Source organism: Hipposideros armiger, unplaced genomic scaffold, assembly GCF_001890085.2.
Source record: "Hipposideros armiger isolate ML-2016 unplaced genomic scaffold, ASM189008v1 scaffold_128, whole genome shotgun sequence".
Taxonomy (NCBI): Eukaryota; Metazoa; Chordata; class Mammalia; order Chiroptera; family Hipposideridae; genus Hipposideros; species Hipposideros armiger.
In genome coordinates, this window is record NW_017731478.1 from 1,667,827 (window position 1) to 1,692,224 (window position 24,398).

At 37.6% G+C, this 24,398-nt stretch overlaps 1 protein-coding gene across 3 annotated transcripts in view; it reads left to right on the forward strand.

Annotated features, from left to right (window-relative positions):
* The window catches only part of SBNO1 (strawberry notch homolog 1), a 53,329-nt gene that overhangs the window by 26,966 nt on the left and 1,965 nt on the right, over positions 1-24,398 (forward strand). For all 3 annotated transcript variants that reach the window (XM_019648961.1, XM_019648962.1, XM_019648963.1), the window contains 24 exons: positions 835-968; positions 1,160-1,250; positions 2,618-2,779; positions 3,863-3,998; positions 4,086-4,191; positions 4,321-4,474; positions 4,925-5,107; positions 5,664-5,761; positions 6,857-7,008; positions 8,668-8,865; positions 9,253-9,420; positions 9,519-9,694; positions 10,030-10,161; positions 11,765-11,900; positions 12,644-12,756; positions 12,845-12,916; positions 13,342-13,441; positions 15,282-15,356; positions 16,044-16,190; positions 16,276-16,370; positions 16,464-16,556; positions 21,136-21,273; positions 21,922-21,998; positions 23,534-23,727. In XM_019648961.1, the coding sequence (XP_019504506.1) occupies positions 835-968; positions 1,160-1,250; positions 2,618-2,779; positions 3,863-3,998; positions 4,086-4,191; positions 4,321-4,474; positions 4,925-5,107; positions 5,664-5,761; positions 6,857-7,008; positions 8,668-8,865; positions 9,253-9,420; positions 9,519-9,694; positions 10,030-10,161; positions 11,765-11,900; positions 12,644-12,756; positions 12,845-12,916; positions 13,342-13,441; positions 15,282-15,356; positions 16,044-16,190; positions 16,276-16,370; positions 16,464-16,556; positions 21,136-21,273; positions 21,922-21,998; positions 23,534-23,727 (3,130 nt within the window). The remainder of the gene's footprint in view (positions 1-834; positions 969-1,159; positions 1,251-2,617; positions 2,780-3,862; positions 3,999-4,085; positions 4,192-4,320; positions 4,475-4,924; positions 5,108-5,663; positions 5,762-6,856; positions 7,009-8,667; positions 8,866-9,252; positions 9,421-9,518; positions 9,695-10,029; positions 10,162-11,764; positions 11,901-12,643; positions 12,757-12,844; positions 12,917-13,341; positions 13,442-15,281; positions 15,357-16,043; positions 16,191-16,275; positions 16,371-16,463; positions 16,557-21,135; positions 21,274-21,921; positions 21,999-23,533; positions 23,728-24,398) is intronic.

A 24,398-nucleotide genomic window follows, 5' to 3' on the forward strand; every position in this document is an offset into this window, starting at 1 on the left:
GCCGGCCCCACATTTATCTTTTAATCTTAGTCCATATAATATAGTGGTTTTAGTCCACAGGTAAATTTCCCTGCATGAAAACTTGTCATTGTGATTTTTATAGAAGTTTTATGAGTTAGAAAATTAAACGGGGGTAGTAGCATGGATATGGGTAGTGCATTGCTAGTGGAAATGACAAATGTTGTAACCTTTTAGAATTCACTGGGCATAGATATTAAAACACGCATATCCTTTGACCTAACAATTCCATTACTTGGGGTCTGTCCCATAGAACTATTAGATTAGAACACACACATATATATACATATATAATACATACACATAGATGTGTGTATATATGTATGTGTGTTTATGTATATGTATATTGGCTGTTTGTTACATCTTTTCGCCCCCAGTGGCTGAAAGCTAGAAAAGAGTTGAAAGCCCACACCCTTAGGGGTGATTAAATAAGCTGTGGCATGACTGTTCTGGTGTTGTACCAGCTTTAAAACAATGTTAGAGTTATGCCAGTTTTCAAAAGATTTTTGTCATACTCTATCTTTGTAAAATAAGTAATGGCCAAACAGCCAACCATGCCCCGTATTTATGTGTAATGTAAAATTGTGTGTTTGGTTGTGCAAATATTGAAAGGGGCATGGAAGAATGCTCCTCAATTTGATTTTAGTCACCTGGTCCATGTGGGATATATAATAAATATAAAAGTATTCAAACTAAGCCAAACTATACCGTTTATAGAAGCATAGATCATGATAGCATAATCCTAAAACAATATATGAAAGACTGATCCCTAAAATATCGAAAGGAGTAGATTAATTACCAGCTTTTTTTTTTCAGCAACATGAAACATTCCTACCTAATGGAGATCGTGCTGGCTTCTTAATAGGTGACGGTGCTGGTGTAGGAAAAGGAAGGACGATAGCAGGAATCATCTATGAAAATTATTTGTTGAGTAGAAAAAGAGCGTTGTGGTAAGTGCTAAAGACTGGCTGCGGAAGCTTTCATATGTGAATAATCGCTTCAGTATGTGGGGATGGGTTTCAATGAGTAGGTGTCTTTTTTTTTGAAGTGTCAAGTCTTAGTTTTATTTATTCCTGAATACTGCCAGAATGATGGGATTTGCAATTAATTCGTGTTTTTCTTTTTTTTGTGTGTGTGGCAGGTTCAGTGTTTCAAATGATTTAAAGTATGATGCTGAAAGAGATTTGAGGGATATTGGAGCAAAAAACATTTTGGTCCATTCATTAAATAAGGTATGAAAGATTTCTATTCAATTCGTCATTCAATAAATATTGACTCATATGAAATGGGAATAAGTTTGTACTTCGTAGGGTTTTTCTAAGGGTTGGGTGAGTTTTTCACAGAAAGCCTAGTGAGTGCTAGCCACTGTTGACTTGTGGATTACTATGTGTCATACTCTGACAAGGCTTATGTAGTGACATAAAAAATAGGCTTTGTCTCTGTTTTTATGGAGTTTATTCTCTTAGTCTTCAGTGTTATTTTTGTCTTCATTTCTGAAGTAACTTTATATGGGTGAAACTCATGTAACTGTGAGTATAAGGGTGCAGCGTAGTCAAGTTGTGTGGACAGGTGGTGTGCCCATCGCGGCATATCGAGAATTGTGGTTTGGAGACTGGTTCAGATACTTGTACATTCAGTGGACTTCCATGCCTGTACCTGTGTTCGTGGTAAGACAAATCTGTCAAGTAGAAGACAGTGTGCCTTGGTATCTAAAGCACAGTTTAATGTGATTACAATCTTAATGTACATTTTTAACAAATCTTTATTGTCCAACTATGCACCAATTGCTGGAGTTACAAGATGGCATAGATAGACCTAGTTCCTGCAAGTGCTCCCCTCTAGCCCTTTGAAAATAAGTAGATGCAAATCTACTTTGCGCGTGATTCCTAAGTTGTTCAGTGGGACCCTTGTGCACCAACGCTGTTTTTTGGATTGGTTTGGTGGGTAAAGTACTACAGCTTGAATGACTCAAAACAAGAATGTTCAAAAAAGAACACATGTAGCTGGCATCTAGAATAGTTCTCATTTTTGAATCATTGTAATTGTGGAAGGACATGTCAATTACTAATCATAATTCTTATATTTCCCTCAGAACTTACAGTGCTTTGAACATAGTAAATGCACAGTAAATATTTGTAGAATATGAATATTGTGATTTTTGTAGGGGAGTTTGGTTTGGAGTCTTTTTTGGTGATAGACTTTTTTGAGACTTTGAAAACTGGATCGGGCCAGCCGAGTGGCTAAGTTGGTTAAGAGCTCGCTCAAGAGTGCGAGCTCTGAGCAACAGTGGTTTGAGTCCCGGCACGAGCTGAGCAGCCGCTGAGCTGCCAACAGGTGGCAGGATGACTCAGCTAAAAAAAAAGAAAGAAAAAGAAAACTGGATCCTTGTACTATAAAGTTGTACGTATACATACGCAGGCGCGTGCCTTGTGTGTATGTATCCACATATGTACAAGAACTTCTGTGTATTATCTTAGGAGGTTCTTGACTTCCCTGAAGCTCACCAGGGACCACCAGTTTCCTGCTGTAGACATTTGGGTGGGATAAATGTTTCAGAGAGAAAAATACATTTACTAAATTCTTTTCTGTTCTTTTTTAGTTTAAGTATGGAAAAATTTCTTCCAAACATAATGGGAGCGTGAAAAAGGGTGTTATTTTTGCCACCTATTCTTCCCTTATTGGTGAAAGTCAGTCTGGCGGTAAATATAAAACTCGGTTAAAACAGCTTCTGCATTGGTGTGGTGATGACTTCGATGGAGTGGTATCCTTTGCAACAAATGTTTCCATATTTCTAATGTCACAAAAGTTAATATAAGGCTAAACATTTGGAGAACAGGAATCTTGAGATTAAGTAAACAGATTGCTGGGATGACAGCATTAATGATTACATAGAGGCCAAGAGGGTCAGAAAGTTGATTCTATTTTGTAGCTGTCTGTAGGAGGCCAGTACTTAAGTTACTGGTTTAGCACAATGTTAATAGGTGTGGGAAATGCCAAATATGATACTTCCCTCTTGGGGATTCACATTTGCACATGTACATAGAAAAGTACCTGAGGAGACTAAGGGGGAAAAGCTGTTAACCTAGTGATTTCCAGACTTGCTTGCTCACTGCATACCTTTACATATCCAGCATGAGAAGCATCAGTATTTGAAATGCTGATTAATTTGGTTACCAGTCATGCTTCTACTTACAGAGTTTGCCAAAATTGTCTCTGTGGTGGACAGTTCTTGCTTCAGTGAATCCTTTCCTCCATTAATTAAGAATTAAATATGTTTGGCTCAGTTAGCTCAGTTGGTTAGAGCGTGGTGCTGATAACACCAAGGTTGCTGGTTCGATCCCCGCATGTGCCACTGTGAACTGCGCGCTCCTTAGAAGAGTCAACTGTGCCATTGTAGCATGAAAACAATGTGTAACCAATGACCATGGCTGTTCCCCAATAAAAAATAAAAAATAAAAAAATATGTTTAAGATAAATTCCAAATTCAGTCGGTGCCTCTGAGACTTGAGAGAGAGGGAGTGAAATCAAAGAGAGGCACATAGATGGCTTCGTTTATGTTGGTAATCTTAATAAAAAAAGGAAACAATCTGAAGCAAAATGGAAGAATGTTGAGGTTTGATAAAGCTGGACGATAACTGTGTGGGTGTTATTAAAACACGTAATGCCCAGGGCTTGTTATCAACAGCATCCTTTCAAACCCTAATAATCTTGAATTTTACCCCAGGGCCACAACCCCAGAAATCTTGGATGTTTCCCAAGGCCTCTGGGAAATAAAAGTTAACTTCCTGAAAGATTGGAGGCACATACTGCTGATGTGATGTGTTCCTTAATTCATTCCTTACAGATAGTGTTTGATGAATGTCATAAAGCAAAAAACTTATGTCCTGTTGGTTCTTCAAAGCCAACCAAGACAGGCTTAGCAGTTTTAGAGCTTCAGAACAAATTGCCAAAAGCCAGAGTTGTTTATGCTAGTGCCACTGGTGAGTACTTATTTATTTAAAAGATACATATTTAAAAGGTATAGGTTATTTTTCAGCTATAATATATATTATTTTGGGGTTTTTTAGGTGCTTCTGAACCACGAAACATGGCCTATATGAACCGTCTTGGAATATGGGGCGAGGGAACCCCATTTCGAGAATTCAGTGACTTTATTCAAGCAGTAGAGCGGAGGTAATGCGATCTACAGTGTGCAGTGTTTGTTCTCAGCAGTCTAAAGATGTTACTGCTAAAACCTCTTTCACGTATGTTAACGCCCTTCTATATTTAATGATAGTTACTGTGTGTTTTAATTTTACTCAGAGGTGTTGGTGCCATGGAAATAGTTGCTATGGATATGAAGCTTAGAGGAATGTACATTGCTCGACAGCTGAGCTTTACTGGAGTGACCTTCAAAATCGAGGAAGTTCTTCTTTCTCAAAGCTATGTCAAAATGTATAACAAAGCAGTCAAGCTGGTGAGAGTGATTTCTTTAATTCCTAGTATTTTTAATGTACCTGATAACGTTCCTGTTAGTCAGTTTTGTTCATTGTAATGTGGGTCAGCCCACAGGAATATATTTCTGCTATAAAACAACAGCTAAATCGCCAGGTCCTTGTTTTCCTAATTTTCCAAGCCTCGTCTTTGATAATTTATTTTTTAAAATAGCCATTTATTTCAGTTGCATAGTTTTTAAAATCACAGTGTAACTATTCCCTAAAATGACCGCATTAGCTGATAAGAATTTGGGGACAGCTCTATGTAAGCATCCTAAAAACATGCTTAGAGAGTCCCAAGTTAGTGAGTATGCTTCACTAAACTAACGTTAAATGGTCTTTCCCTTAACATTATTTTGATTGAATTAGTCACTTAAAGATAACTTACACTCAGAGATGAAATACCTAAAATGTTGATTGTGTATCTTCAGTGGGTCATTGCCAGGGAGCGATTTCAGCAAGCTGCGGATCTGATTGACGCTGAGCAGCGAATGAAGAAATCCATGTGGGGTCAGTTCTGGTCTGCTCACCAGAGATTTTTCAAATACTTGTGCATAGCATCCAAAGTTAAAAGGGTTGTGCAGCTAGCTCGAGAAGAAATCAAGAATGGAAAAGTAAGTTGGACGACACATTAAAAGATTCATTCTTTGGTTATGTTTTTTTTTTGTTTTAAGTCTTTTGGGTGTTGAGGTTTTCTAAGCCTGCTCTTTTTAAAGGACAGTTGTAATAGTATTAATGTAGTTAAGATTTTTAAAGAATACATTTTTTTAAATGATCAAAACAGTGCCTGGTTATAAAGAATTTAGGTAGCTCAAAAAAGTGTGAAGAAATAAACATACCTATAATTTGGCCATCCATAGATATAACCACTGATAACATGTGGCTATATATTGCCTTAAATGTTTTTTCTTTTTGGTGAAAATATATCTACTTAAAGCACAAAGAACTGGGGCAGGGGCTTCAATCGTATCCACCGTTGTAACCCTATTTCCTAGCCAAGTTTTTTACATGTAGCATGTCTCAAATATATGTAGAATAAATAAATGAGCACACATGTACAATAATGGGTCATTCTTGTTTGAAATATGTATTTTACTAAACATTTAAAATATGTCTTAAATCACATGCATATTTTGATTTCTAAGTCATACATTTTTTTTTCTTCTCCAGTGTGTTGTGATTGGTCTGCAGTCTACAGGAGAAGCCAGAACCTTAGAAGCCTTGGAAGAAGGCGGGGGAGAATTGAATGATTTTGTTTCAACTGCCAAGTAATGTTTTTGGTTTTGAGTTTTTACTTAGATTAATTTACATGTTGGCATTTCCTGGAGGCAAAAGTTTTGATTCACCCATACCATCTTTTAAAGTTTTTATGATCTTAGTTTTTCCATTCTTTGTGTATCTATAACAGTATCTGTTGGGGGGAAAAAACAAATGTTAAAACGTTAAGCATTTTGACAGTATTATGTCCAGTGTTTGGGCTAACAAAATCACTTGATTTTTGTCTGTCTCATACATCTTGGAAATCTGTGACAGTTTGGTTTGTTTCAGTTTTCATTTTGCCTTTGTGTATTAGAAATGACAGTTTTAATAAATACATATATGAGTAAGCAAGAAGTGTAGTTTGCCCCAAATTAGTTAAGCTCTAATACTTGCAAATAATCATGAGATATTCAAAAAGAGTTTTAAAAAATGTTTTAGGCATTGATTTTCAGTTTTTTGCCTAACCTGCCAATTCTAACTTGGGTAGTAAAATTAGCAAAATAACCTTTGTCACCATACTATCTTTTGCCTTAGGGGATACATTCAATTGGCTCTTTTTCAAATGGAAATAAATAAAAATGGCTTTTAAAAGCAAAAGATTCCTCTGCTAATCTGTACTTTTTTTTGTGCTTGTGTGCCCAGTACGACCCTGTTTAAAATAATAGCCACTAGTTCACATGTAGCTTTGAGCAGGTGAAATGGCTAGTCCAAATTAAGATGTGCTGTAAGTATAAAATATACACCTGGTTTCAAAGACTTAAGAAAAAATAATGTAAAACAGTGCACTGATTATATGTTGGAAGTGATATCATGAGTTAAATTAAGTATATTATTAAAGTTAGTCTCACCAGTTTTTTTTTTACTTTTAATGTAACTACTGGAAAATGTAAAAATTGCATATTTGGCTTGGCTTGCTAATATTATATTGCAATTGGACAGCCTTGGCATAGACTATTAAAACTCATTTGAACTTGATTATCCATGTTTTCTAAGATTAAACAAAGTATGTTCATTTTTAAGAAGTATATTCAGTAAGACTTTATATATAATAAGTTACTTTGCAAATTGAACTCACTGTCACTTTTTCTCTCTCCTGCAAACAGAGGAGTGTTGCAATCACTCATTGAAAAACACTTCCCTGCTCCAGACAGGAAAAAACTTTATAGTTTGCTGGGAATCGATTTGACAGCTCCAAGTAACAACAGTTCACCAAGAGATAGCCCTTGTAAAGAAAATAAAGTAAAGAAGCGGAAAGGTGGGTTTTGTTTTTTTTTTAAATGGCATTGAAAGCAGTATAAATTTGAGCATTTGGAGGCAGATCTATTTGGGGAATTAACAGCCTTCCTTAAATTGGCAAGTGCGTGCATATTTTCACTGTTGGCTCATGTAGTTTTGAATGTACAAGTAACCCCCTGTTTTAAATTAGGGCTTGAACCACATGACTGGTGCTAGATGCCGTGTTCAGCACTGGCCACACAAGGGATCCGTGTGAGTAGGTCCTAGGTTTTCAGTTTTATAGACAGAAGAGACTAAGGCACAGAAAGATGAAGAGGCTAGGGAGTATTCCCAGGTTCACACAGCTCGTGGGTGTGTTGTTAGCCATTTTACAACAATGCAAACTTGAGCTTGTGTCTAGGAGCTCACTAAGCTGTTTGACGTTCAGAATTTACTTTTTCAGCCTCTTTCTCTAAAATGGTGATAATAACCTATTACATTGGAGGACCATGATGCTGTAACCCGATTTCATTCGTTCTAAGAAATGCTTTCTTGTATATTTTTAATGTGCCTGAAAATGGGTTGGCAGTTATGTATAATTGGCAGTATTTTTTGTTCGTGACACGGACGTTAATGCTGCGTCTTAGCGTCGGTGGCATCTTAAATATGTGGGCTTTTTAATGTTCTTCTTAGTTTGATCGCTTTGTTCCAGATATCTCTTCTGAATATTCACTAAGATCATTCAGATCAGTATCTTGTTTGGTTTTTAAAACTGAAATTTTATAGACTGCCTTTTTTTTTTTTTTTTTTTTAAGTACAGTTGACCATTGAACAACGGGCTTAGGAGCACCAAACCCCCATGCAGTCAGAAATCTGTGTGTAACTTTTGACTCCCTCAGAAGTTAACTACTCATAGCCTACTGTTGACCAGAAGCTTTACCTATAACATAAATGTCAATTAACACATATATTGTATGTTATATGTGTTATATATTGTATTAAACTAAGATAGAGAAGAAACGTTAAAGTCTTAAGGAAGAAAAAATACACTTGCAGTATTTAATCAAAAAAATTCAGGGGCCGGCCGAGTGGCTCAGTTGGTTAAGAGCTTGCTCAAGAGTTTGAGCTCTGAGCAACAGCAGTTCGATGCCCAGCCCGAGCTGAGCAGCCAACAGTTGCCGGGATGGGCCCGCTTAAAAAAAAAAAAAAAAAAATCATATATAAATGGACCAGTACAGTTCAAACCAGTATTGTTTAAGGTCAGCTATATTCTGTGAAGTATGTTTTTAAGTATTTTATTTTTAAGTATTCTATAAAACTGTAATTATTAGGCCTCATCCCAACCTGATACACAATTAAATTGTGACAATGCCAGAGATTCTGTTTTGTCTGTGTTGTCCTGAGTTTATTTTGAAACTTGTGTGCTTGGAGGCAGTCTTGAGTTTGTACTTTTCTATCTAATTTCTTCTTAAGAATAATTGAACATAACCTGATTTCTTATGTGAATTTTATTCTTGTTGTTTTTTTTTTTCTATCCAGATCCTTTGCCCATAAATTTTATTTGTTCTTTTATACTTAGTAAAACGCTTTTCTCCTACAGTTCTCATTTGAATTAATTAACTCATGAACTAAATGTAATTTCCTGGCTTTTTAGAACTGTGTGTTTGGGCTGACTCTCTTGTTTGGGGTTTGAGGATAGGTGAAGAAATAAATCGAGAAGCCAAAAAAGCACGAAAAGTAGGTGGCCTTACTGGTAGCAGTTCTGATGACAGTGGAAGCGAATCTGATGCCTCTGACAATGAAGAAAGTGACTATGAGAGCTCTAAAAACATGAGTTCTGGGGATGATGATGACTTCAACCCATTTAGAGACGAGTCTAGTGAAGATGATGAAGATGGTGAGTTCATCATTATGTTAACTGTACCCTAAAGGATAGTTATTTTTCTGTGTTTTAAATGGGGTATTGTATTAAAACCCTTTTTTCCCCTGTGAAGTACAAATGATACAGATTCTAATCTTTGGTTGGTGGAGAGCACCAAGCTTGTCTGTCATCCGGAGGTTTAGCTCATTTATGTGAGACAATGACCTCAATTTTGTGCAGTTATTTTTAACCTCAAACCATGGAATTACACCTCGTGGTGTATGGATGTACTGGACCATTGTAGTTGATATCATTTGCAAGTTTTCACTTAATACAAAAAAAAAATTTTCAGGGTTTGTTTTTTGAAGATTCTTGATGTGTTCTGAGAAATTATTTGACACTTACCTTACCTTAACTTTTCAGATCCCTGGTTAATCAGAAAAGACCACAAGAAAAACAAAGATAAAAAAAGAAAGAAAAGTATAGATCCAGATTCTATTCAAAGTGCCTTATTAGCATCAGGTCTTGGATCGAAACGACCTAGTTTTTCATCTACACCAGTTATTTCGCCTGCTCCTAACAGTGCACCAGGTATCCATGTGAAAGCTTGCTTTGTCTGTGAAATGTGCTTTTGAACAAAACCAATATTTAAACAGTGTACTGATTTTTAATACATGTACTTTATCTAGCTAACAGTAACACCAACAGTAACAATAGCCTTATAACAAGTCAGGATGCTGTGGAAAGGGCCCAGCAGATGAAGAAAGACCTACTTGATAAACTAGAAAAATTAGCTGAAGACCTCCCTCCTAACACCCTGGATGAACTTATTGATGAACTTGGCGGCCCTGAGAACGTTGCTGAGGTAAGTATGACTTGATCAGGGCTGTGTCTCTTCTTGGTAATTTTTTTGCCACTTTTAAAATCCTGTAGAATAAGTGGTATTTTGGGTATCATCGCATAGTAATCTAATTTCCTGTCTTCGGTCTGAGGTCTTAGAACTCTTGTTCGGCTCTGGTTCTCTTCTAAGAGCCAGTGAGTTCCTGCCTCTCATATCTGAGTGTCTGCCCTAAGACACTGATCTCTATTACTGTACCTGTCAGGCAGCCTTCCTTCCATCTCACACCAGGTCTCTCTAATGGAGTCCCGAGTACCTGGGTCAGGTACCTTAATTGTAAGTGACACTCTTTGGCTTTGCAGATGACTGGCCGCAAGGGGAGGGTTGTAAGCAACGATGATGGAAGCATATCTTACGAGTCAAGATCTGAACTTGATGTTCCTGTGGAGATACTAAATATCACAGAAAAGCAAAGATTTATGGATGGAGATAAGGTATATTTTTCTGGGATGCTTTTCAATGACGAAAATATTGTCCATATATTTAGACGTTTAGATGAATATTCAGAAGGTTATTTTTGTTTTGTTTTTATTAAAATTTATTGGGGCGACAATGGTTAGTAAAGTTACATAGGTTTCAGGTGTACAATTCTGTAATACAGCCTCTATATATCACATTGTGTGTTCACCACCCAGAGTCAGTTCTCCTTCCATCACCATATATTTGATCCTGTTTACCCTCAGGTTGTTTTTTTTTCTTTTCTTTTAATATAAAGTGTGCCTGTTGAATGTTGTTACTCTATATTTTTTAGTAATTGCACATAATCCCTGAACATTTTGCACATTTTCATTTTGTCATAAATTGAATGTAATAAGTGTTTTGTGTTGTCCACAGAATTAGATGTGGCTCTTGATAACTTTGGAGGCTTTTGAAATCTTTAGTCAGAATATAAAAATACTGTGTTCTCTCAAGTCCCCTTAGTGGCATCGCATCTGATGCTGCACTCGAGTGTCAGTCCAGTTTTGAATCTAAAAATAAGTGTGCCCAGATTAGTAGCATCCTTTGGTTTTGCTGTGCCATATTAGGATAATTCACTCTGAAGGACCTGTGGATTGAGCTTGCACACTTGACCACTGGAGAGGACTTGGTTGCCTCCAGAGGCTGTTGCTTTCTGTAGGCTCTCGCTGTTAAATAAACTGGGTCAGTTTTAAGATTTTCGGATCAGTTTTTCCTCCATCTAGTGGGAATTGGCTATAAGTATTTGCTGATGAGATTGCTAAAAAATAGGTAGCACCACTCAAACTCATGTGTTAATCTAAAAGGGATGGAATAAAATCTCACCTCTTTATCCACGTTTTGCATTACATTACAATGACTTTTTCTGCTTTGCAATTAGAAAATAGGTGATAGTTATTGCTGTCACAGTGGTGTTTAAATATAGTTAAAAGTTCATGTTACATATTCTAAAGATTATAGGTAGAGGTAGTATTAGTTATTTTATGTACTTGTTTCATGAATTTAGGCCCATATGCATTAGGAGTTGTATTAGCTGGAATTAGTTTTGGCCGTTAAGTAACAGATGATCTGGAATCATTGACTTGAACAAGGTAAAAGTTCATTTTCCCATGTAGACATGTCCCGTGTACATTTGTCCCATGAGTAGGTAGACCAGGGCTGGTACGGCCCCTTGAAGAATAGGCCTCTTCTGTCTGTTCCTTTAATATGTGGGCTTCCATTTCCAGGTTACCTCCATATAAGACAGCTGTTTCAGATTCATCCATTACACTCTACATTTCAGCCAGCAGAGGAGAAAAGAGAAGGGCATGCTTGCAACTTCTAAGGACTTTTCCTGGATGCTGTTCATGTAACCTACAGCCTACTAGCTGGAGTGCGCCCACCCTTAGCTGCAAGGGAAACTGGGAAATGTAATCTTGATTCTGGGCAGCCATGTACCCAGCTAAAATTGGGGGTTCTGTAATTTAGGAAGAGGAGGAGAATAGGTATTGGTGGACCACCAGTAGCCTGCACTTTATTTAGGTTTCTTCCTGCTTCTGTTTATGCAAAGATGATATTTTTTTCCCGTTACATTTTACGCAGAATATTGCTATCATCTCAGAAGCTGCCAGCTCAGGTATTTCATTACAAGCAGATCGGAGAGCTAAAAATCAAAGGCGACGAGTTCATATGACGTTGGAACTACCCTGGAGTGCTGATAGAGCGATTCAACAATTTGGTAAGTTTCTACATTGACTTTCACCTAATAGATAGCCAAGAATCATTGGGGAAGTGTGTGCACATCGAACTCTATATTTAACCTCAGACATTGGAAAACTCAACACATGTAGATTTGGGAGGTGTTTGTGTATTGCATATACCTTTAAAGTAGAGAGTACGTCATGAGTTCACACCTGTTTTGAAAGCCGTAAAAGCTGTGCAGTGGGATTTCCGGGGGATTGTGGCATGCTGTCCAAGCATAGGGCCCCTGAGAAGTATCTTCATTATAGACCTTTAGGACGTACATGGTCCGTGTCAGAGCACCTGTCGCTTCTCGTCCTTTCCAACTCTCAGTAGCTTCACTGAGAGCACATGGCACCTCCCTTCCCTTCCATCTTCATGTCCCTGTAACCTGATGATTCTAAAAAAACAACAATTTGGGGAGAATCCAGAGCAGCTGTGCGTCAGCAACATTGTAAATAGTTTAGCAAACTGGGGTGGCAGTGATAACATGTTTATTATAATTTAACAGTTTATGGCTTCTGTCCCCTTGTAAGGGGGTATTGTTCTGAATGTGGATGTCGTTTAAGTCAGTGTTTTGGTTTTGTACCTTTTGGGGGGTTATGATAACTGTTACATTCTTTAGGTTTTCCTCTTGTTTCAGTATTTCTGGTTACCAGCTGAGTGTTAAATGCTAGGAATAGATCGCAGAACACTCTGTATGTAGTGAACACAGTCTGATTACATTCAGTGTCGTTACAGGACGAACTCACAGGTCAAACCAAGTTACTGCTCCCGAGTATGTCTTTCTGATTTCTGAATTGGCAGGAGAACAAAGATTTGCATCTATTGTTGCTAAGAGACTTGAGAGTTTGGTAAGCGTTTGAGTTGTACAGACGTGTGTAAAAGGTGGTGTATGTTACCTGTCTCTGGTCCTTGATTGGAAATTTTATGTTTTACTAGGGGGCACTCACACATGGTGACAGAAGAGCAACAGAATCTAGAGATCTAAGCAGGTTCAACTTTGACAATAAGGTACATTTCAGTATCTCTGAAAACTTGTGATACTGTCTCTAGTGAACAAAAGAAAGTGATTCCTTTTATGGCTTTGCTGTAAAATCATGGTTTCCTTTAAGACAGGATTTCACATATCAGTTAGATCTTTAGTGATCAACTGCGCAGTATAATCATCTTCTCATTCCTATTGGAAAATAGGAATATGATACATACTTGTGAATGAATCAAGTGTGAGTTCCCAGAAGTAAAGGAAGTTATTTATTTATTGAATGTCTGCTGTGCAAAGGTGTGAACCAAGCACTGTGCAGTATAAAATATGAAGGTAATTTAGTCCTGCTGTTTTTGAATCTTTGGTACAATAATAGTTTTTATAGTGTTCAGTTGGTCATGTGATTGAAGAGGTTCCAAATGCTGAAACTGGTTAATTTTCTTTTTCATTACAGTATGGCAGAAATGCTTTAGAAATTGTCATGAAATCCATTGTAAACCTGGATTCTCCGATGGTGTCACCACCTCCTGACTATCCTGGAGAATTCTTCAAAGGTACCTTTTTAAAACTATCATAAAGGAAAATGAGTACCGACCAGGAGGTACTAAAACCTCTTCTGATATGCGTGGTTGTTTTCAATTTTCTTTGGACACAAGTGGCATAAAGTTTAGAAATTGAAGGTTAACACCTAAATTGACCAATTAAAATAAACAGTAGATTTATTAAATTTCATTGAAATGGAGTGCTTTTGCTCTTGACATAGTTTGTTACTTGTTATTACTAGATTAAGAGAGGAAAATGATTTTGTTAGATTAATTTAAAATCACTGTGCCAAACAGCTCTTAAAATTTAATTTAAAAAAAGTTAAAGTACCTAGGAAATAATCTGTGTAGGTTGGTGGGGGTGGAGATAAAACAGAATTGGCCATGTGTTAACAGTTGTTAAAATTAGATGACGAGTACATGTGTGTGGTTATAGAATACTCTCTTTACATTTGTATGTGTTGGGAAATTTCCATATTAAAAAAAGAAAATTCTAGGTATTGTTAGAGAAATCCTTAGGCCTATCTTGCAAATCTGTAGATTTTACCCCATAAATGTAAGTAGTCTAGGTGATTTTAGTAGCTCAGGAAACTGAAAATATTTTGAAAAATAAATAGATGTAAGATATTTGAAATATTATCATGTAGAGTTAGCATTTTTCACCAGAAAGTCCTTTCCAGTTGAACCAATGTTTAGGGTGCTGATAATCACTGATGGCATTTAACAAAACAAAAAAACAACGCAGCCTTGGCCCTGTTCACTTGCTCTCTCTCCCTCTCTCCTCCTCTTTCTCTCCGACCCTCCCTCCCCCCAATCTCTCTGGGAAGGAATGTAAAAAACGACTCCCCAGTTTATTTCTAATTTTTAAAAATTATGTTACTTAATCATTGTAAGTAATGAAAATAATAAGTATATAACGAAGAGTCAATACTCTCCCCTTAACTTCTACCTTTCATCCCCACCCCTCGAGGTCAGAGATGTTGATAGTCTGAACAGGAGCGTCCTTCCAACATCTTTTCTCAACATTCGTCTAAACACAGAGCTTTTCTTTTAAATGTCATTACTATTACCTGCAACGTACTTTTCTCACTTAACACATCACAGACATCCCTTACAAGTTAGTACCTCTAGCACTAACATTTTTTAATTTATACAGCTATACTTTTATACAGGTAATTTCCCACCCCCCATAGGGTGGGTTCCCAAAAGGAGGAGTTTTTGCAGTAGACTACAGTTGTCACCCACAGACTCTAAACCATTTTGAGCACATAGCAGAGTGCTAGCTGATGAAATGAATGTGTAAATAGGATTAGCATCACACTTCCTATTGACCCTTTTCTCTTACCCCCTATTCTATAAGTCTGGGTTCCAGCCTGGACATCAGTATTTTTTAAAAGCTCCATAAACTGTCCTGTTAGGAATACAGTTCAAAACATGTTGACTGTTATACTTGGTTTTTTTGCATCACTTTGTTGATACTGATAAGTAGCATTTGGGAAGGAAGCATGATTATATCCTTATTTACATTATTATTTAAGGTAGTATTCTGTTACATGTTAAAATTGTTTACATTCTGTGGATGACAACTGATCTCCACTGCCAAAGATTGCTGCTGGAAAGATAAGATACCTTAATGAAATAATAGAATACAGTGTGGGAGCTGAGTACTGTAGGGGTTTGGAGTGTCTAAGGACCTGTGGGGACTGTGGGTTCCATTTAATTCAGCTAACAGGAATTATATGGGAGATACATAGGCTGTGTGTTAATGCGAGAACTTGATCTAGTTTGATTAGTCTGGTAACAGTTGGTGTTATTTGGACTATGGGGTTTTTATAAATTTATTTTCTTACAGATGTTCGACAAGGCCTGATAGGAGTTGGCCTGATCAATGTAGAAGACCGCTCAGGAATTCTTACTCTGGATAAAGGTGATGGTGCATTAGCTGCTGCCATATCCTTCAAGTTCATTTTGTGGTTGATGCTTTTGTCAACTTGGGTTTTCATATATAATCATCTGTCAGGCATTTCAAAAACACTGAAGCCAGGGCTAGAGCTTAGACATGGGTTATCTTCCAAAGCTCCATGGAAGTCTAGTCTTAATTGTGCCGCCTAAGCTGAGCTTCCCTGACTTGGAGCACTTACTTTACTAGTTGAGACTTAGCGCTGGTCAAATACGTATATGGTGGCGGAAGGAGATTTGACTTTGGGTGTGTGAACACACAGTGTAGTATACAGATGATGTATTTAGAATTGTACACTTGAAACATATAATTTTATTAACCAGTGTCGCCCCAATAAATTTAATGAAATTTAAAAATACTTAATGTTGGAGAACAAACATTATCTATCATATGTTAAATTCTGTTCTTACTTTCAGTAAGTGAAGTTGAAGAAGATGCAAAAATTCCATTTGGCAAATATCTTTTGAGCATGTAATATGGTAGTGCTAATTACTGGAGGTAGAAATGGTTAAGTTATAGCTGTTCTGGGAATAGTGCCAGAGTTGTGGCCACAGACATGAGAGGAGAAATTGAGATTTGAACTAAGCTTAAATGAATTAACTTTTAATTGCCATTTAAATGCATTAAGTCTTTCATGTTATCTTGTCATTGCAGACTATAACAACATAGGAAAATTCTTGAACAGAATTTTGGGCATGGAGGTGCATCAACAGAACGCATTGTTTCAGTATTTTGCAGACACACTTACTGCAGTTGTTCAAAATGCCAAAAAAAATGGAAGATACGATATGGGAATCTTAGGTAAGTGGGAAAATGTTTTCAATGTCATGTGTATTCCTGATAAAATGCTCTTTTTACATTTATATGTGGCTTTTTCTTGTTCAAGATCTTGGTTCTGGAGATGAGAAAGTGAGGAAAAGTGATGTTAAGAAGTTTCTGACTCCAGGATATTCAACTTCTGGCCATGTAGAGTTATACACGGTAAGTCTGCAAAACATGACATTCAAGTGTGACAACTTGTGATAGGCGCTTACAGAAGAGAGTTTAATTTCAATGTTATTGTTTCCTTTATAGATTAGTGTAGAGAGGGGAATGTCCTGGGAGGAAGCTACCAAGATTTGGGCTGAGCTGACTGGACCAGACGATGGCTTTTACTTGTCACTGCAAGTAAGACTTGTTTCCTTGAAAATGTTAATTGTACAGATAAGTGTTTTCATCACCAGCATTGTAATTCTGTTTGCTTTGTGTTGATTTTCCAATTGTATTTAGCTTTCTCTGTTTTGATGATTTATCATTGTAATTGTCCATTTACGTACATTTTCATTTACAATATTTGATGGATGTTATTAGATTCAATTTTTGAATTATTACATGTTCTCAGTAAATTGAACGTTTTTTTTCCATAATGTGACCTTATTTACTCCTAATAATGCTTTACGTCTTAAATACTTATTTTTCAGTTATTAGTGTAGTGTTTGTTTGTGGGCAGAGCTAAGGAGGGAGAAATGTATGTATGTTTATTTGTACAGACACATTTACATATAGACATATGCATGCACACGCGCGCATACTTACATACATTCATATATGGCATAGTATCTTGAATTCATATTTATTTGTCCTGTTCAAGACTATGGAATTTTTGTCTCACCTTTTCTCTGATTTTTAGTTGTATCTTTTTTCTTTTACACTAATAATCCTTATTCTCCGGGGCACAATGGGTGATAAAATATTATCAATATCACAACCGAATATTTTTTTTTTTTTAAGATTTTTATTGGGGAATTGGGAGATGGGAACAGCACTGGGGAATTGGGGGAAGGGGAACAGACAAGTTGCTGTCGTTTTGTTCTTCAGTCTAGTTGTGGAGGACGTTGCTTCACTGGCCCAAGTTGACACCATCATTGCGCTCTTCCCTGGTGAGGCAGATCAGTCGTCGGCTTCTGGATGGCCGCTCACAGCGACTGCTGGCCGCTCACGCTGGCTGCTGGTCACACACGGTAGCCCATGGCAACCCACTGCAGCAGGGGCTGCAGCCTACCTGGTGACTCATGGTAGCCCAGCTCCAGGTTGAGCTGTTGTTCAGCATCTTAGCTGTAGAGGGCAGTGTCACTGGCCCTCATATGTGGGATCCGAACCGGGGCCCTCTGGCGTCCCAAGCCCAGCTCTTAACCAACGCGCCACTTGGCGGGCCCACAACCCAATATTCTTGAAAATAGTTTTTTTATTTAACTTTTTTTACATATCCTTCCCCCATTCTCCCATCTTAAAAGAAAATAATTGTACTTGTTCTGCATTGTCAGCATATGGCAATTATGTAGTATGCTCTTCTTTTAACCTTTTTTAAACCTTAGTTCTTTGGGCAATTCACTTATTTTTAATGATCGCCACTCACTCACTAGTCCTTAGGTTAATATCCCTGTAGTCATTTTGTTTGTCGGAAGCCCGTCCTTTAGTAGGTCCCTCAGGAAGGGCTGATGGGAACATTACTCCCTGAAGTCGTGTATGCTGCTAAATTTGTGCCTCTGTCCTTGAAAGACTGATTTACTAGACATGAAATCTTTAGTTCACATTTTCTTTCCTTAAGTTTACCTTAAATATACCACTACTTATTCTTCTGAGATAGAGAGTCGCTGTCAAAATTTGATGGTGCTTGGGCCGGCCGAGTGGTGCGATGGTTAAGAGCTGGCTTGGAATGCCAGAGGCCCCTGTTTCGGATCCCACATATGAGGGCCAGTGACACTGCCCTCTACAAAAAAAAAAAAAAATTTGATGGTGCTCTAATTTTCTTACTGTTCATTTTGCCTATATGTCCAAAGCGTTCTCTCTTTTTAAAATTTGGTGATTTTATTAGAGTATATGCTGGCATTAGTCATTCTTGGTCAGTATTCTCAGGTATGTGATGATATGCTTTTTCAATGTGTAGCTTCACATCTTTTTATTTCAGAAAGTTTTCTGAATTATTTTTATTTACAAAGTTTTTAGTTCTATTTCCTTGAATTTTGCCTTTACTAGGACGCCTTTTATCCATATGCTGGATTTTTGCTTGTTGTTAATATTTGTTATCTTCTTTTGAATTCTTTTTATCTCCATTTTTTTTCTGTAACAGCTTTATTGAGTGTAATGCATATACCACACAATTCACCCACTTAAGTGCATAATTAAATGATTTTTGCTATATCACACTGTTAATTTTTTAAATTGTGGTAAAGTAACAAAATTTACCATTTTAACTATGTTTAAGTGTATCATTAATTCAGTGGCATTAATTATATTCAAACATCACCACTATTTGCAAAACTTTTTCATCATCCCAAACAGAAACTATAACCACTAAACAGTAACTCCCCATTCCCCCTTCCCTTAGCCCCTGGTAACCCCTAATCTATCTGTCTCTATGAATTTTCGTATCTAGGGACTTCATATAAGCAGAGTCAAAATATTTGTCCTTTTGTGTCTGGCTTCTTTTACTTAGCACAGTGTTTTCAAGGTTCTGTGGGTGTCAGCGCTTCATTCCTTTTTGTGACTGAATAATGTTCCAGTGTGTGTGTGTGTTTTGCTTTCTATTTGCAAATATTTATAGAATGACCCACTGTAAATATAGACCTGGTTCACGATGTAGGTGCATAAAGCAGAGCATATGTGATGAGGCCGCAGGCAGGATGAGACCATGAATAAGCTGTCTAAGGCGGGAGCACTAAATGTTTGGTATCAAGAGGCAGATAGGAAATGGTTAAGGTCTTGCAGGCCACGTGTGGTTTCTGCTTTGTGTTTTTTTTTCTCTCTCCCTCCTTCCCACCCTCCCATTGTTCTTCAGTTTAGGAGACTCAGGCCAGATTTGGCCCATAGGCCTGGTTTCATAGTCCCTAATCCAAGGGCAAAGCTCCCCAACTGCATCTGGCTTCTAGTTTTTTTTTTGTTTGTTTGTTTTTTGTTTTTCAAAACCTTACTGAGATAATTATAGGTTCACGTGAGGTTATAAGAAATAATACAGTGAAACTTTTTGTATACAAGTTTCCCCAATGGTAACATTTTACACAACTATAGTGTGGTATCACAACCAGGGTATTGATACAATTCACAAGGTTCTATTCACATTTTTCCCTTAGATGAGATTTTGATTAGTCCACATAGGGTATTGGTTATTGCTTTTCATTTGAAATTATTGCCAGAATTTAAATATTGGTCAATTTTGATGAAATGTTGATCCCCAGCTTTCTTGAGAAAGGATGTGGTAACACTGGTCCTTTGTTACTTCCATCAGGTGGTGGACGTGAGGGCTGATGTCTCTAGAAGGGGCATTATTCTAAGAAAGTGCAGCTGTTTGTCTTTGAACCTACACAACAATAAGCAGACATACTTGACAGTGTGTTTCACATGTTAACTCCATTAGGAAACCCATGTCCTCTGTAGTGTTATTTTAAATTATAGTGAATTAACCTGACACTGCCAAGTCAGATCATACTGTTTGCTCGAAACACAGTGCTCTCAGTATAAGTTTATTGAGTGTTTCACATCAACTGATAAAAAATTTAAAATGTAATTTTCACCATAACCATCATCTTTTTATAGACTTTGCAGAATTACATAAACAATGTTTCAAATCATTTGAGCAAGGAAAAGACAAAGGCTCTTTAATATCCATGAAGAGAAAAATAACATATTAAGTCTTTTCTTATACTCATTTTGCAGAGGAGCTGGGAAAATGTCTTTATTTTGAAACTTCTTTTTCTTTCAGTTTCTCTCTAGAGATTATTGCTTAGGAATTGTTTACCATTCTTTAAAGGAGATATATTAATTTCCAATCTTTTCCTTGAATTAAATGGGGCTTTTTATAACTCTTTGCTCTGATTTCTCTCATGAGTTCAACTTAAAAATTTTTTAAGGGCTGGCCGAGTGGCTCAGTTGGTTAAGAGCTCGCTCAAGAGTTTGAGCTCTGAGCAACAGCGGCTCGATTCCCAGCCCGAGCTGAGCAGCCGCTGAGCTGCCAACAGGTAGCAGGATGGCTCAGCTTAAAAAAAAAAAAAAATTTAAATATATGTACGTTTCATCATTTGCCTAATGCATTCTTTTCTTCCACTTCTACATACATACTTACGTATTTTTTGTTCAACATTTTGGCTTTCCCTTATCATAGCTTTACTATTTACAGATTACATTGTCATGTGATAAAATCTCATTTCACCCTTATGGCAACCATAGGGGTAAGTAGGTAGCACAGACGGATTAGATGAATGTGGAGGACTGTGGGTAATCAAAATCATTGTCTTGGAGGTTATATTTCATTGTAACTTACAGGAGAGTAACTTTTTTTTACAACATTTTATTAAAAATTTTAAACATCTGGTAGAGGTAAAAGAATTTTCCTGTGAAGACCCTCCATGCCCACTACCTTGATTCTTACCTCCCATATCTCGGAGGCTGTCAGGTACATGGACTAGAACATGCAAAATTGTTTCCTGGACATTTGTGCTTTAAAGCTTATTCAGAACAATTTTCTAAAGAATATCTTGACCCTCAGCCTATGTCTTGAGCATGACCTCAGAATTAAGGTCTGATGGCCTTCCTTTTGGTGAGACTTGTTAAGCTCAGGTAACTCGTCGGTTTTCGCTCTTTCTCTTAGTTACGTGCTCTCGTACTTGTGTTTCGAAGGATTATATGTGCTGTTGTGATGGTCCAAAAAAACAAGCATGTCTTAAAATACTCAGTATCGAATCTTTATATTTTCTCCCTTTTTTTTTAATAGATAAGGAACAACAAGAAAACTGCCATCTTAGTTAAAGAAGTGAATCCTAAAAAGAAGCTTTTCTTAGTTTATAGACCAAATACTGGGAAACAGCTAAAATTAGAAATTTATGCTGATCTGAAAAAGAAATATAAGAAGGTATTTTTTTACTTGTACACTATGCTATTTGTAAATACTTAGAGGTTTGTGTTATATATAAAATTATTGTTTTAATTTTTCCTATTTGTTTATTGGAAAATTGTTTTCAGAAAAAAATTTTATCAAGTTTTGTTAATACCCCAATCTTAATGTTATCTACCATTAAGAAACTTGTAAGATGGTTATTTGAAATAGCTTGTGTTGTCAGAAAAGGAAGCTTCTGGTGCTGACTACAAGAGTCAGAATTTTTAAAATAAAGGGTAGATGTGCAACACAAATTCCTTCCCACCAACTCTTGTTTTATTATGAAGATATGTTTGTACTTTGAGTTGATTTCTAGAAAATTAGTGAATGACCATGCTTATCCTAACACTAATACTAGTTATTTTAGTATTAGTATTACCTTATACCATGATTCTCCTAGCCATTGTCACTTGGAAACAGTTACAATTAAACCAGCTATTTGAAAATTTCATTACATAGGAGGAACCCCATGGCACAACATGACATGTAGCTCTCAAATACAGCCAGTAGCCAGGGCCAGGTTTTCTGTGTAGAGATGACTTTAAATTGGCTTTAGGGACCAGATTAGGCAATTAGTTTGTTTAAAACAATTCTGGTTCAATAGAATTTGTCTTGTTTTCACAGGTAGTCTCGGACGATGCCCTGGTTCACTGGCTAGATCAGTATAATTCATCTGCAGACACTTGTACTCATGCTTATTGGTTAGTATTTTCATACTCCTCACCACGTTTTCTAAAATGTCGTTAAGATTGAATTAAACACGCCTTTACTCATCAGCGATCTGTCCTCTGAGCCCATGAACAGATTCCCTGTTGTGAGGTGTGGTTCCTTCCGTCAGAAGCACTTGTTGGAGGTGTGTGGCCCACACTGTTAGGTGTCCTCTGCTCTTCACCGAGGCATTGTGACATCCAAACACCTGTTGTCTGGTAGCCTGGACTTAACTACCACTCTTGGTGTTGAGGCTTTTTCTGCCTCCTTTCTTTCCTTCCCTTCCCTTAGTTTTCCTTCCTCCCTCCCTCTCTCTCTCTCTCTCTCTCTCTCTCTCTCTCTCTCTTGCTCGCTCGCTCGCTCGCTCGCTCGCTCGCTCTCGCTCTCTTTTTTTTTTTAGCTTCCCTAGTGTCTCAACTCAGCTTTATTTTTAAGGCTAGGGGACTTGGAGGAGATGCCTCCAGTAGCTCACCGCACCAGAAGGCTCTGCTGTTGAGCCCTGAGCTGATCCTGCGCTGCCACTCGGCTAGCCAGAGTGTGCTCTTCAAGTCATATGCCACGCCCCTTACAGTGTCCGTTTCAGGACCTTGGAATAGGGTATTGTGATACTCTGCCGGTCTGGATGCTTTTCAGTGTTTTCTCATCTGTTAACTAGTTACTGGGGTATCTTCCCCATTTTATGAAAAGGGATATAAGCTATAGATGAATTTTAGCTAGGTTTTAAAGACACGTGTGGATAGATAAATTTGCTTTGATGTGCACAGTGGTTTTTGTTTTCATTTTGAGAGTAAATTAATGCTGTTGCAAATTAACGTAGGAAAAACCTTTAAGATAAACTATTTTAAAATTTAACCTACAAAACTCGTCTCTAAAACATTTGTTTTGGGTTTTAGCAAGTAAAGTGCCCTAATGCTGTATATTCATCCTGAATTCATACTGGAGAGAGATTTTATTGACAAATTATGAAAATAATTTTAACCATAATTTTTTTTTTTTTTTTAGCTGAGCCTTCCTGCCACCTGTTGGCAGCTCAGCTTTGGCTGGGCATCGAACCACTGTTGCTCAGAGCTCACACTCTTGAGCAAAAATTTTGATATGTATTTTTCATGGTTTTTTTTTATCAATTTACATATGCTTTTTTTGTTTGTTGGCTGTGGCGTTTCCCACTTATCTGATCTAGAACAATATTTGGTAGTTTAATACTAAAGAAGCAACTGGCAATGTTATTTTATAAGCTAGCATTAATACAGTAAACTAATGGATATTGAAACGACATGTGAAAGTAGATATCAGAATCATTAAATCAGCCCTTCTACATGGAGTCAGGCCCCAGAAAAAAAAAAATCAGTAGTGGTACCTTGCATTGGAAAGGATAATTCAGTATGTCAGAGGGATTGTAGTTTAAGAATCTGTCAGTAAATGCAAACGATGCTAGCGCATTTTCTGCTTGAAATTTGGGTAGACTTTGCAAGCCTTTTATTAATATGTGTGCGTCTGTATACATAAAAAATTTTCCCATCTCTCCTAGGCGTGGCAATTGCAAAAAAGCAAGCTTGGGATTAGTATGTGAGATAGGTCTTCGTTGCCGCACGTATTACGTACTTTGTGGCTCGGTACTGAGTGTCTGGACAAAAGTCGAGGGTGTTCTAGCGTCTGTCAGTGGCACAAACGTGAAAATGCAGATAGTTCGGCTGAGAACAGAGGACGGACAGCGGATTGTAGGTGAGTCTAATTTTGCTTCGGTTTGAGCTCTGGGACAAAATCAGGTCCTGTTTGTTTCTTGTTTTGCTTCTTACATCTTAGAATCTTAACAGCTTGCTTTGTATGTTCTTAAAAGGTTGAACAGAAGTTAAGCCTTTGCATGGGCATTGTTGGCTCTGGATAAAGTTCCGATGGGCCCTTTAGTTTATGCTGCTCTTGCGCCCCTCCCCTTCCGCACTGTTGCCATCTTCGCAGGCTCCCTGGCATCCAGACTAAGCTCAGCCTCTTGCCCAGGATCCTCGGAAGTCTGCCATGTTATGTTTATTGAGCCAGATTGACACTGAACTCAAAGCCACCGTGCCCAGAGGTGGCCGGGAGTCCTCACTGAGCAGGGCCAGCCGTGCCCACCACTCACTCAGTTACAGGCTTCCCGGGAGCCACACAGTGGCTGCGCTTTCTCTATCGGTTTGTCTTCGTTTCATTTGCAACAGCCTTCCTCTGTCATGGGCCAAAGCCAACCCGTGGACATTGTTTTGATCCTGAAGTATTTTTGGTTGTATGTTTTCATTTGGATTGGACGCCAGCATTTACAAATCAAAAGCCTGGATTTCCATCTGCTTTTTTAAAAATCCCAAACAGCAGCCCCTCTGGAGCATTGAACCCCTGTTCCTATATGGGGGTGTCTGAAGTTC